Source organism: Camelus dromedarius, chromosome 4, assembly GCF_036321535.1.
Source record: "Camelus dromedarius isolate mCamDro1 chromosome 4, mCamDro1.pat, whole genome shotgun sequence".
Taxonomy (NCBI): domain Eukaryota; kingdom Metazoa; phylum Chordata; class Mammalia; order Artiodactyla; family Camelidae; genus Camelus; species Camelus dromedarius.
Genome location: NC_087439.1, coordinates 24275555 through 24288127, shown reverse-complemented (window position 1 = coordinate 24288127; position 12573 = coordinate 24275555). Strand labels below are relative to the sequence as shown.

The 12573-nt window shown below is 37.9% G+C and overlaps 1 protein-coding gene across 5 annotated transcripts in view; it reads right to left on the bottom strand.

Moving 5' to 3' along the window:
- The window catches only part of ARHGAP15 (Rho GTPase activating protein 15), a 575316-nt gene that overhangs the window by 481166 nt on the left and 81577 nt on the right, over positions 1–12573 (bottom strand). For all 5 annotated transcript variants that reach the window (XM_064484735.1, XM_010974707.3, XM_064484738.1 and 2 more), the window contains one exon: positions 11347–11408. In XM_064484735.1, the coding sequence (XP_064340805.1) occupies positions 11347–11408 (62 nt within the window). The remainder of the gene's footprint in view (positions 1–11346; positions 11409–12573) is intronic.

The following is a 12573-nucleotide window of genomic DNA, read 5'->3' as shown; positions in this document are numbered from 1 at the left end:
CTGGATAAATGGTTCTGATGTTGATCGTTTATAGAACGTGTTGGCATTACTCTTCCCTTTGTTAAACTTGGAACTGGAACTGGTTAGAACCGAAGTTGGATGAAATTCAGTTATTTCATGGTTCTCAATTATATCTCTGAACTGCTGTGAAATATTCTCTCTTAGGTGAGTCTGGTGAACAAGCCAACGAAGATAAGAACTGCGGGTCCTGCAACCTTGGTAATATGAATTGCCCTGGCACTTTACATACAGTGCTACTTCCTTTTGAATTTATAAACTATAAATGATGTCTTTATGAATACAAGTTTAGATTTTTCCAATTTGTTTAACATAACTTTATTTAAAAAGGAATAAAGAACGCTGTTCATCAACCTTCTAGATACCCCAATTTTGAGTCGGTTTTCCATGATCTCTTTTAAAATAATAATTAGCATAAATTTAAAAAGTACCTAGAATAAGTCTGATTTTCTAATGGAGATTTAGCTTCACAAAAAAGCTAGATAAAGGTACTAATGATAAAGGTACTAATATGTCCATTTAATAATATGGAAAATGAGGTTCAGAGTGTTTAGGTAACTTACTTAAGGCCATATACTTAGAGTCAAAACCCAGTTTCTGTGATTCTGAAGCCTGAAATCCGTTCACTATTTTACGTTATCTTTTTTAAAGATTAAGGAATACAGGCATACCTCATTTTGTTGTGCTTCACTTTAATGTGCTTTGCAGATATTGCGTTTTTTACAAATTTAAGGTTTGTGGCAACCTTTCTTTGGGCAAGTCTATTGATGCCAATTTTTCCAACAGCATTTGTTCACTTTGTGTTTTTGTCTCACATTTTGGTAATTCTCATAATATTCCAAACTTTCACATTATTATTATATTTGTTATGGTGACCTGTGATCAGTGATCTTTGGTGTCACAATTGTAATTATTTTGGGGTGCTGTGTGCTATGCCCAGCGAACTTTATCCATAAGTATTGTGTGTGTTCTGACGGCTCTACTGACTGGCTTTTCCCCATCTCTCCTCCTCTCCTTGGGCCTCCCTATTCTAAGATATAATAATATTGAAATTAGGCCAATTATAACTCTACAATGGCCTCTAAGTGTTCAAGTGAAAGGAAGAGTTGCACATTTCTCACTTTAAATTAAAAGCTAGTAATGACTGAGTTTAGTGAGGAAGGCATGTCAAAAGCTGAGACAGGCGGAAAGCTAGGCCTCTTGTGCCAGTTAGCCAAACTGTGAATGCAAAGAAAATTTCTTAAAGGAAATTAAAAGTGCTACTCCAGTGAACACATGAATGGTAAGAAAGCAGAATAGTCTTATTGCTGATATGGAGAAAGTTTTAGTGGTTAGGATAGAAAATCAAACCATACACAACATTCCCTTAAGCCAAAGCCTCAACCAGAGCAAGGCCTAATCTCTTTAATTCTGTGAAGGCTGAGAGAGATGCAGAAACTGCAAAAGAAAAGTTTGAAGCTAACAGAGGTTGGTTCATGAGGTTTTAAGGAAAGAAACCATCTTTGTAACAGAAAACTGCAAGGTGAAGCAGCCAGTGCTAACGTACAAGTTGCAGTAAGTAATCCAGAAGATCTAGCTAACATAGTTAATGAAGTTGGTTACTCCAAACAACAGATTTTCAATGTAGATGAAACAAATTTACATTGGAAGAAGATGCCATCTAGGATCTTCATAGCCAGAGAAGAGAAGTCAATGCCTGCCTTCAAAGCCTCAAGACACAGACTGACTCTCTTGTTAGGGGCTAATGCAACTGGTGACTTTAAGTTGAAGCCAATGCTCATTTACCATCTGGAAAATCCTAGGATCCTTAAGATTTATGCTAAATCTACTCTGCTTATGGTCTATAAATGGAACAAAGCCTGGGTGACAGCATATCTGTTGACAACATGGTTTATTGAATATTTTAAGTCCACTCTTGAGATCTACTGCTCAGAAATGATTTCTATCAAAATATTACTGCTCATTGATAATGCACCTGCCCACCCAAGAGCTTCAGTGGAGATGTACATTGAGATTAATATTGTTCTCATGCTTGCTAACATAATATCCATGCCACAGCCCCATGGATCAAGGAGTCCTATTATTTAAGAAATACATTTCGTAAGACTATAGCTGCCATAGGTAGTGACTCCTCTGATGGATTTGGGCAAAGTAAGTTGAAAACACTCTGGAAAGGATTTAACATACTAGATGCCATTGAAAACATTCCTAATTCATGGGAAGAGGTCAAAACAGCAACATTAACAGGAGTTCGAAGAAGTTAATTCCAATCTTCATGAATGACTTTAAGTTGTTCAAGACTTTAATGGAAGAAGTAACTGCAGATGTGATGGAAATAGCAAGAGAACTAATAGTGGAGCCTGAAGATGTGACTGAACTACTGCAATCTCACGACAAAACTTTAAGGGATGAAGAATTGATTCTTATGGGGGAGCAAAGAAAGTGGTTTCTTGAGATGGAATCTACTCCTGGTGAAGAACTGTGAAGACTGCTGAAATGACAACAAAGGATTTAAAATATTACATAAACTTAGTTGACAAATGAATGGCAGGGTTTGAGAGGACTGACTCCCATTTTGAAAGAAGTTCTACTGTGAGTAAAATGCTATCAAATGGCATTGCATGCTACAGAAAAATAGTTCATGAAAGGAAAAGTCATTCAATGTGGAAACTTCATTATTGTCTTATTTTGAGAAACTGTCCCAGCCACTCCAGCCTTCAGCAACCACCACCCTGATTAAGCAGTCATCAACAATGAGGCAAGGCCTTCCACCAGCAAAAAGATTGTTGTTCGTTGAAGGCTCAGATGATGGTCAGTATGTTCTAGCAATACAGTATTTTTTGAACTAAGGTTTACACACCTTTTAGACATAATGCTATTGTACATTTAGTAGACTACAATAGAGTGTGAACATAACTCTTATTTGCACTGGGAAGCCAAAAGATCATGTGACTCACTTTGTTGTCTTATTCCCTTTATTGAGGTGGTGGAACCAAGCCAGCAGTATCTCCAATGTATGCCTGCACTACTGTCTTGGTTAAGGAGGTTGTCAATTTCAGATTTCACTACAGTTTTGGTCCTAAGTTTCAACTTACAAAAACTAATGCAGAGCCTGTGGCAAGGCATAAGCCTTCTGGACTTTCTTGTTTACTATTTTACCTGATGTTCATTAGAAAGATTGGTCAAAGGCCCACCACTCCGAAGCTCTATTTTTCTCTTAGAAAGGGCACTGATTGAAAGGAGTCACATGCTGGATCTTTCAGCTCATCCTTAGAAGCCAGAAGCAGGGGTGTGCTTCTTACGATGGTGCCACCTCGGTCTCTTTCCTGCTAGAGGATTATTCTGGTTTGTGATGACTTACCTGCACTAAAACCAGAAAGTGACTCATAAGCTGTAGTCTGGGAGTGGCTGAGAAGTCCCCTAATGGGAACATCTTTCAACCTATGACTTGGGTCAGAACCTTCCACTCTGAACAAAGTACTCTAGAGACCTGGTCACTTTCTATACCACCTCTCTCTAGTCCATCCCCTATTTGATGTGTTTGGCCCACTGTGTTGCCTGTAATTCTCAGTGTATCAGCAGAAGAGCTTCCTCACCAGTTACTCTAGCGTGGTTAGCTTTCTAAATGGCACCGTCAGCTCTGGGGTGAACAGGATAAATGGCCAAAGCTTTGCCTTCACTTGAATCTTTAATGCTTTCTGTTTGCAACCAAATCCTCATAGGTGTCTGTTGTTCAGTGTGTTGAGATCCAACTCAGGAAGTGTAGGGCTTAGCCAGGACAGGTGAGTGCAGCAGTTTCTGGTGAAACTTTTAAAGTCGATGTTTTGAGGATGAAGCAATTTTCAGAATGGAAAGAAAGTCTCTCTACTTCCCTAACACCTCCCAAGAGGGGAACACCACCTCTGACCTCCTAGAGCTTTTCCACTCCTGGGCACAGTATGATACTAGTAAGTGGTTATTAAAGGTTTTTGAGTAAAAGACCTCAGGGGCTCTCAAATTTCAGGAGTGTCACATATCTAGAATTTTCCTGCTCTCTGTTTGCTGTTATTCACTAACAAGGACTACAAAAGCACCTACATCCTACATGTCCCTTCTTTATTCTTTAGTTCCCAAATGTTTTGAAATGTCTTTCCTAACACCACTTTACAAGTATCTAATGCTCTTGGTTCAGCTTTTTTTTTTTTTTTTTTTTTTTTTTTCTGATTTATCATTCTAGTGGCAATACCTGAGCTTTCTCTAGAGGGCTTCCTAACTTCTCAGATGTATGTCAATAAGATACACATTGGTTTTCACTCTGTGCTAGGTATGGCACCTCGTATTTTGTTTGTATCAAGTAATTTAATCCCCAAGCCAGTCACAAGAATTTATTGAGCCTCTACCACATAACAGACACAATTCAAAGGACTGAATATATAAAGGCAAATAACAGACCCTCAAGGCATTTACTTTAAACTCAGGGGAGACAGACAGTAAACATGAATATAAATAAATCCTCCAAACAGCAATGGGAGGTGGGTGATACCCCCACACTTCAGATAAGAAAACTGAGGCTTAGTGAGGCTGTCTCTTACCAAATGGAGTCAAAGTCATAAGCGTGGGATTCAAGCCAAGTCTCCTGGACCTTGAAGGCCATGCTCATTCTGCTGTATCAGTTATTTCTAGAGCAGCTGGCATGCAGCTCTCTCTTAGACGTTTGGGCATGTCTCTGCAGAGCCTTGTGACAGGCTCTGAGAGAGGGAGACTCCCAACTGTGTTAAAAGAGGTACATGAATGTCTTTCTCCCTGGAGCAAGGCCACTTCCGAGCCTGACATGGGTTGTTCTGCAATGCTGAACTGCAAGCCCTTTCATCCCTACCTGCCTAAGACGGCCAGCAGGTAACTTCATTCATCAGTGGGAGCCAATAAATGCGTCGAAACTTCATCATCTTAACTTTTAGGGCGTTCTTTTTTATTTCTCCACACAGAGAGAAAAAAACCAAGCTGCTGGATAGACTTGTGGGTTGAGTAAGACACATCAGTCAGGAAATGTCCGACCTGAGTAAGTCAGAGGTCCCAGGAATAGCTGACAGAGGCTCCGCGTGAATTTACACATAACAATTAGGTGAGGGATTGATATTGATGCTAGTAGTTCAGTACAGGAAATAGATCCTGGGACAAGAAATGCAGTTACTTATTTTAATTTTTTGTCACAAGTCACTTCTAAGGGGGGAAAGATCCTTAATACAATTAGGAAGAAGGAAGAACTAAATTGTCATAAGGACAATTTGTTACAATTAATGCAATTGCTGGGGCATTTTCTCCAAGTGAAACACATAGACAATTCACAGAATTTCCTGAAAACAAATCCTGAGTTGTAAGGGTAGATATGCAAAAGAAAAAAAAAAAAAAGAAAGAAAAAAAGAAAGAAACAAACAAACCCTAAAAACCAAAAACCTAAAAAAAAAAAAAAAAAAAAACCACCTTAACACAGCGCATAGCTTAGCTGAAAACTCTTTGCATTCTACAAAACGGACACGGGATGGCAGCACATAACAACAGCAACATTGTAACTGCTTATCTGAAGAACGCTTGATGGAAAATGGCCCTTAAAACATTCATTACCATTATAAGAACTTGTTAGCTTGAGCTCAGGTTTGACACATTCATTTGCTCTAACATCAAAGCTTTATATCTTACATTCACCTCCTCTATGCTTTCTTCAGTAATAACACGGTGGCAAACCAAAAAGTCAGAGGAAAATATAGGTGAGATTGCTTTGTAAATTTCAGACCATCTTTGGGCTGCCTGCCTCTGTTATCTGACTTGGTCACACTGGATTTGACTTGATTCCTCACCAGTGGTGGGGGTGAAAGTGATTTACTCTAGCGTCCTTGACTGATTTACCGAAAAATCACTCGGACACTGTTAAATGTTCTGACTAGTTCTCAAACTGGTAGGTGAGGAACTTATTTCTTCTCTCTTATATTCTAAGCTCCTTGTAATTTGCCCCTGCTTAAAGGGTCAAAGAGACACTAATGTATAAATACATATCTCTCTTTCACTATGGCAAGAAATATAAAAGCTTTTTATATTCAAAGGGTTACCAGAGGTTGGAAACTATAACAGGGAATATGATGGAAATCATAAAACTAAAGCAATCTTTTACAAATTAACTTCTGTTTTCCATGCTCTCCAAACCTTCCCTTCAGTCCTCCCTACTGAACATAAAAAGAGAGAAAGACAGAGTCAGCCTGAAAGAAGTTATTGGAATCCTGAGCAGAAAATGCTAAAATAATAATAATAATAATGATGATGATGATGATGATGATGTTTACATTAGGAGGGAAGGTATTTTGGTATCATTTTCTACAGAAAATCTTATTCTGAGAAACAGCTGTATTAAAAAAAAAAAAAGATTGAGAGAAAGAAAACAAATAAAAGCAACCATCTAACAGCTATGGGTCCGTGATGAAACGGGACACTGGACTGGGCTACTTCACTTTTGGGGACAGAAGTACCAAAATGCAGGAATTCCTAAACTTCCTCAGAAAAGCATACTTTGAATGTTCATAATGAAAAACTAAAGTTGAATGCTGAATGTATTCGGCTTTCAATCCTGTCTATCTGGGAAATTTCTAGAACTTCACTTCAAAATAAATTTATGGCCCTTTACAAATGAATAGCCAAACTCCTGTTGTATTCAGAGACAGGTCAAATTTTCCTTAGAAAGCAAGAGAAAATATATGAAAGACGGAAGGAAGTTAAAGAAAAAGGAATAGGAGGACGAGAAGGAAGGAAAATAACACAATACATGATGTGGGTGACTTATCATGGATTTATAAGTAGAAAACTTTAAAGAGATTAATAAAATAGTATTTGTTAAGTGACAATTGAAGCCCTTGGTACTTCGAAATAAAAGGACAGTTTTTGCTTCCTGGCCTCAAACAGCTTCCAGAAAGAGGAAAAAAAATCCAACCTACTTCAAACAGGGCTAAAATCTGATACCAACTATATATACAATAAGGCTGGGAAAAGGACAGGTTGATATGAGTGACCCAGTTTCTCCATCTGTAAAACTGCATACGACAATATAGCCTGTTTTACAGTATTACTGGCAAAGCAATTAGCCAGGTGCCTGACAAAGTAGGCATCTGTTACTACTGCTATTAACTCACTGAAATTTAATAAAAGATATAAAGAACTTGATAAGTGGGAAAAAGACTATGAAAAGAAATTTTACATAAGAAATACAAATTATAGCAACTATGGTATGCTATTTAATAGCTACTAAATTATCAATGGGATAAAAACTACATAATTTTTCAAAGTTATGATTAAACTGACTGAGACAGGAAGGGGGCAGGGCACAGCCATTCAAGGAATGCTACAGCAATTAACATCAAAATGGTGGAAGATTCAACCCCCAGTAGGCCTTGAGGCTCAAGATGGTGGGAGATTTAACTTCTAGCAGAACTTGAGCTTCATTATATGCTCACTGTAATATATTAAGATGGCAAATAACACGCCCACAGGCGCCATGGCAGTCCCAAGGCTAGCTACAAAAGGTCAAAGAGTGGGAAAGACCAACTTCCTGGGAATCCCAGCCCTTTCCCCAGGCTAGTTAGACTGGTCCTTCCACTTATAAGTCACCAAGCCCATATAAACTGGCAACACAGTGCCTCGCAGCTGCCCCCCACCCCCTCCCCATTCAGAGACAGCCCACACCTTACTGTCTCTGAGCACTTTTTTACTTTTACTTTTACTCTAATCTGAGCACCCAATCCCCTCACCTCGTGGCGTTTCTCTTCCCTTTAAATGTATCTCTCTAAATAAATCTACCTTTACTCAACTGTGGCTCATTCTTGAATTCTTTCCTACGTAAAGCCAAGGACTCACATGGCGGGGCACGTCCCAGGGGCTCAATTGAAGCCTGGGACACGACCCTCCTCACGCCCCACATCCGTTTTTCCTGCATCATGACAATTTTGTCACAAGTTACAAAAACATACAGATTCCTTGGCCAAGCATTATGGCAATATTTAATAGTCATTAAAAAAATGGTTCTGTGATTTAACTAAGTCATCCAGGCTTAGAATTTCTCTTAAAACAATATAAAAGAAAAACTGACAAACAGTAGGAGGTTTACTGCAATTATCATGATTTTAGTATAAAATTAGAATCAACCTAAAAATCAAATAAAAGGAGAGTGTAGAAATGGTTTGGTGCATTACAGTCCCATCAGCATGGTGGGATATTATATGTTATTAAACATGCTGATTACATCTACAATTTTCTATTTCTAAAGTGTTTATAACAGAAACAAAAGCAAATCCCACAAGCCATAAAGGATAAAATTATGGAACAATATGGGTCAAATATAAAAAATTCTGGTCATTGGGGACTTTCATCAACAAGGTTAATAGAGAGTAAGAGACGTGGAGGAAATATGTGCAAAATCTAAAGTTGAGAAGGTATTACGACTTGGTATATATTAGTTCTTTCCAAAAAGAAGTGATAAACTCAGTAGAATATAGTCAAAGTTTATGCACAGGCAACTCTCGGAATGCAGAACCTAACTGACTCTAAATAGGCGAAGTGAGGCTTAACTGAACACCATGCAATGAAATAACACAATGAAAATTAACACAACACTAAAGTAGGGTCATCCTATAGCCATCAACTTGCAAAACAGAGTTTTAATAATCCTATGTATTAATAAGATTATGGCAAGAGGAGATCTCTCCTGCATTATGGGGGGAGTATGAACTGGTGCATTCATTCTGGAGAAAGTCTGGCAGCAGCACCCGGCACATTTATAGCTATGTGTACCTCACAACCAGCAATCCTTTACTCCCAGGTGTATGTTCCAGAGAGAAATCCTAACAGGATTGCAAGGAGACATATATGTGGTTTATTGCAGTGTTGTTTAAGATAGAAGGAGTTAGGGACAATTTAAGTATCCATTCCTGAGAGGTAGAGTAAATAAAATTTAATGTGTCCACACATGGCAAAATGGGCATCAGTTGGAAGAAATGAACTTGTTTTAAATGTATAGATACAGATAGATATCCTAACGCTAACTAACATTAAACGAAAGTAGTGCGAAACAGAATGAGGCTTATAACCCAAAAGGCTTATGAAATTTAGAACACATTCACATACTTACTATTTTCTAGGATGCCACACACATAGCCAAATAAATATATGGAGAGTATATCTGATGAACACACATTCTACAGTGGGGTGAAGTGGAGATTGGAGACTAAGAATAAAATAAAACCAGCTAGGAGTCTTGCCCAGAATGATGATACTGTAAGGCCACACACTGAAAAGTATAACCAGCTCAATTCTGTGCACCTGAGGTTAAAACAAAACCAAAACCAAACCAACCAAACCAAACCGAAACAAAACAAAAAAAAACAAAACAAAGGAAAATTAAAATTTATATAACTTTAAATGAAAAAGATCTGAAAGACTGCATAATTATATGCAAACTGAAATAACAATAAAACAGAGTACAAACTAATGTCTATAAGAATTTAAATTAGAACACAGAAATGGTATGCAAGCTGATTAAAATAACGACAAATAAAACAAATGCAAAATGGCATACCACTGATTGAAACTACCTGAAAATGTATTACTGTGAGTTGGTTAGGGGAAAGGCCCTGTTCTGCTCCTCTGCTTTTTCTGGGGAACACTTTCTAGGAAAACATTTAACCGGGATGGTTTATGGATGGCTTACAGGCAAGGACACTTTACAAAACCACTACAGTGGAGCAGCATATTTGCTTGGAGCTCCTTTTAGGACCTCCTCCTCTTCCTTGCATGAGGCTGGAGGGTAAGACTGACCAAAGCTGTCACCACCTTTCTCCTACCAACCCCCAGGGAAAAGTTGAAGTGATAATTTAAACAAGTCCTTGAGTCCTTTTCTGTCCCTCTTTGGATTTTTTTGTCCACTTGGCTGGTAAGGTAAGAGAGGGTCTTAACTTATTCATCTTGGGAAGATTTATTGTTGCACCCTCCACATTTCTTCCATGAGCTGATATAATTAGGAGTAAGTCTAGGGGAGAGGAGGCATAGAATGGGTTAGTCAAAGAATCCCTCCTGTTGCCCTTTCAGAACCTAACACGTCAAGCCAGGTTCTCCACTGGGGCATGGACTTGCCCAGTCTTTGAAAGTAGCCTTGCATTTGACCTTATCTCCTGTGCATCTCCTTCCTGGGCCTCTCAAGGGAGGGTGGCTGCAGGGTTAGTGCAGAGGGACAGCCTAGGAGAGGATTCAAGACTCTGTTCGCTATCCCAGAACAAAACACAATATGGGCAAAAAATAGAGTTTGTTCTTTAAAATTGAAATAGCTCTTTTAGGTAGTGGAATTATGGATGACTGTTTTCTCCAAGTTTACTTCTTTTAAATAAACATATACTTACTCCACTATAGCAAGCAAACAAAAGTGTACTTCATTCTCTAGTACTGGCTAGAGTTCCAGTCTAGTACTGGATCTCATTACACAATTAATAAGTGTCCCATTGAGTAGATAATTAGTACATTTATCCTTTATGACTTTAACTATTAAAAATAGTCATGAGTAAATGCCTTGTCTCCTGTTGTGAGCACTTTCTACGTACCTTTGCAGCTTGCATATGGCTATAACACAAATCTAAGTGTGTAATAAGACTTACATGAGAAATAGGAAAAAATTCTAAAATGAAGATGATTATTTCTAAATTCTTCTTGTATAAAAATTATCTATCATCTGTGTCTACCCTCTTACCAACCTTAAATTTTTCTCCTAGCTTTCTGTTATTGTTGCCAAGGAAATTCTTATTACTTTTTCTAATTTCTCTCAACTGCTCTGTCTCATCTCCAAATGCAGCAACTTCTAACTTTTTGTCCTACAGATGATTTTATTTTCCTTTTATTTTTTTCTTAACTGATTTTTTATTTGAGCAACAAATGTATTTCAAATTCTCCATTCTTAAAAATGTTATGTTCCCAATGTATTGTAGGGAGACTTTTATATACTGCAAAATAAGTCTGTTCATTCCCTAATCTCTTAGTCCCAGAAATAAGACCCATTATCTTATTGCTTTGCACTGTTTTTAAGATTTCAAGTCATAGGAAGACAATAAGCACCTCATTTATATATTCTATGCAACAAAATAAAATATAGTGCTTTACTGGAAACTGTAATTATATTAAAAATAATGTTGATCATAGTGATAGCAGAAGGAAATGTTCTAGTCTTGCACTATAGGGCCTTTCTTTCCAAACAGCGGCACTGAAACAAATTGAGGAGAAGGGGAGCTAGCATAGTTATATAAAAGTGAATTAAAGAACTCTTATTACCTTAGTTTCTTTCCTCCATCTGCAATTTTAGCTTTTTGAAGATAACCTTCTTTTTCAACCATCTGCAAGAAGAATGCATATATTAAAAGTGTGACAAACTCCTATGCATTATTAGTTTGAATGAACGAACCTATGCTTTCCAACAGTCATTGCAGTGATGGAAGTTTCCAGTCATAGAACTTCATCAATAATGCATATATAGTTTATGGGAAGTGCCTGCAAGATCATAGTCATTACAAGCTGTTAAACATCCAAAAGAAAGATTACAAAGAGTAATGTGAAAGATTTGTTAGATAGTGATACACCTTTTCTCATTTTTCTTTCTGGGCACTGAAGTCACTTGCTTACAAAATTGATTAAAAATTATAAAACAAAGACAAATTTAATGTCTTCCTTAATTTTACCCATCATCCTTGGAAAAGTTCTTCCTTTGCACTCCTCATTTCCCCTTCCTCATGTACCTGCTAAGGCCAGTGATCAAGTAAAATTCAGTGAAACCAGGTAACTGAGCCGGTTGAACCAGAGGGGGATTTAAAACAGTGACATCCCATGCATTTCATTCAGTTAGTTACCAAGAGATGCTGTAACAGCACTATCTCATCATCTTCCCCCAGATGTGGGTTTGCTTCCCTTCCTATTTGTATTTATTTGCTTTCATTTGCTAATACAATCGCACACTTCTTAAAGGAGATTCAACAATTCCTTATTGCTCCACACAGGTTTTTGTGGAGTTCTAGGGTAAATAAATACACGATGCAAATTGTGATGTGGTGATTCCCAGCAAACTCTATATTAGATGTTTTAATTACTTAGTGCCCTATTTCTCCCTTCCCCTGCCTGTCCTGTACACCCCCTATCCCAAATTCTTACCCTGTGTTCTATCTGTTCACTCTTGGTAAACTGCCGACAACTTTCACCCCATGCTGTATGCTAAAAGCTTTAAGGAGTCACCTGCCTAATATCAAAGGACAACACCCCCTCAGTGCCACCCTCCATGCTTCTCTCTTGACTGTAATACTTCACTTCCACCATATCTCCATCTCATGAACTAAATATATTTAATCTACTTTGAAATATAATATTTCTGTCTATTGTTAGAGAATTCTTCCATGTTTCCTCTGCAATCTCTTCTAGGTGCCGTGTCCTGAATCTTCATTTTCCTTCTGTCATTATCACTATAGTAGGGCTTATTGGATCATATTGTATTTGCCCGCTTATTTGGTTGTG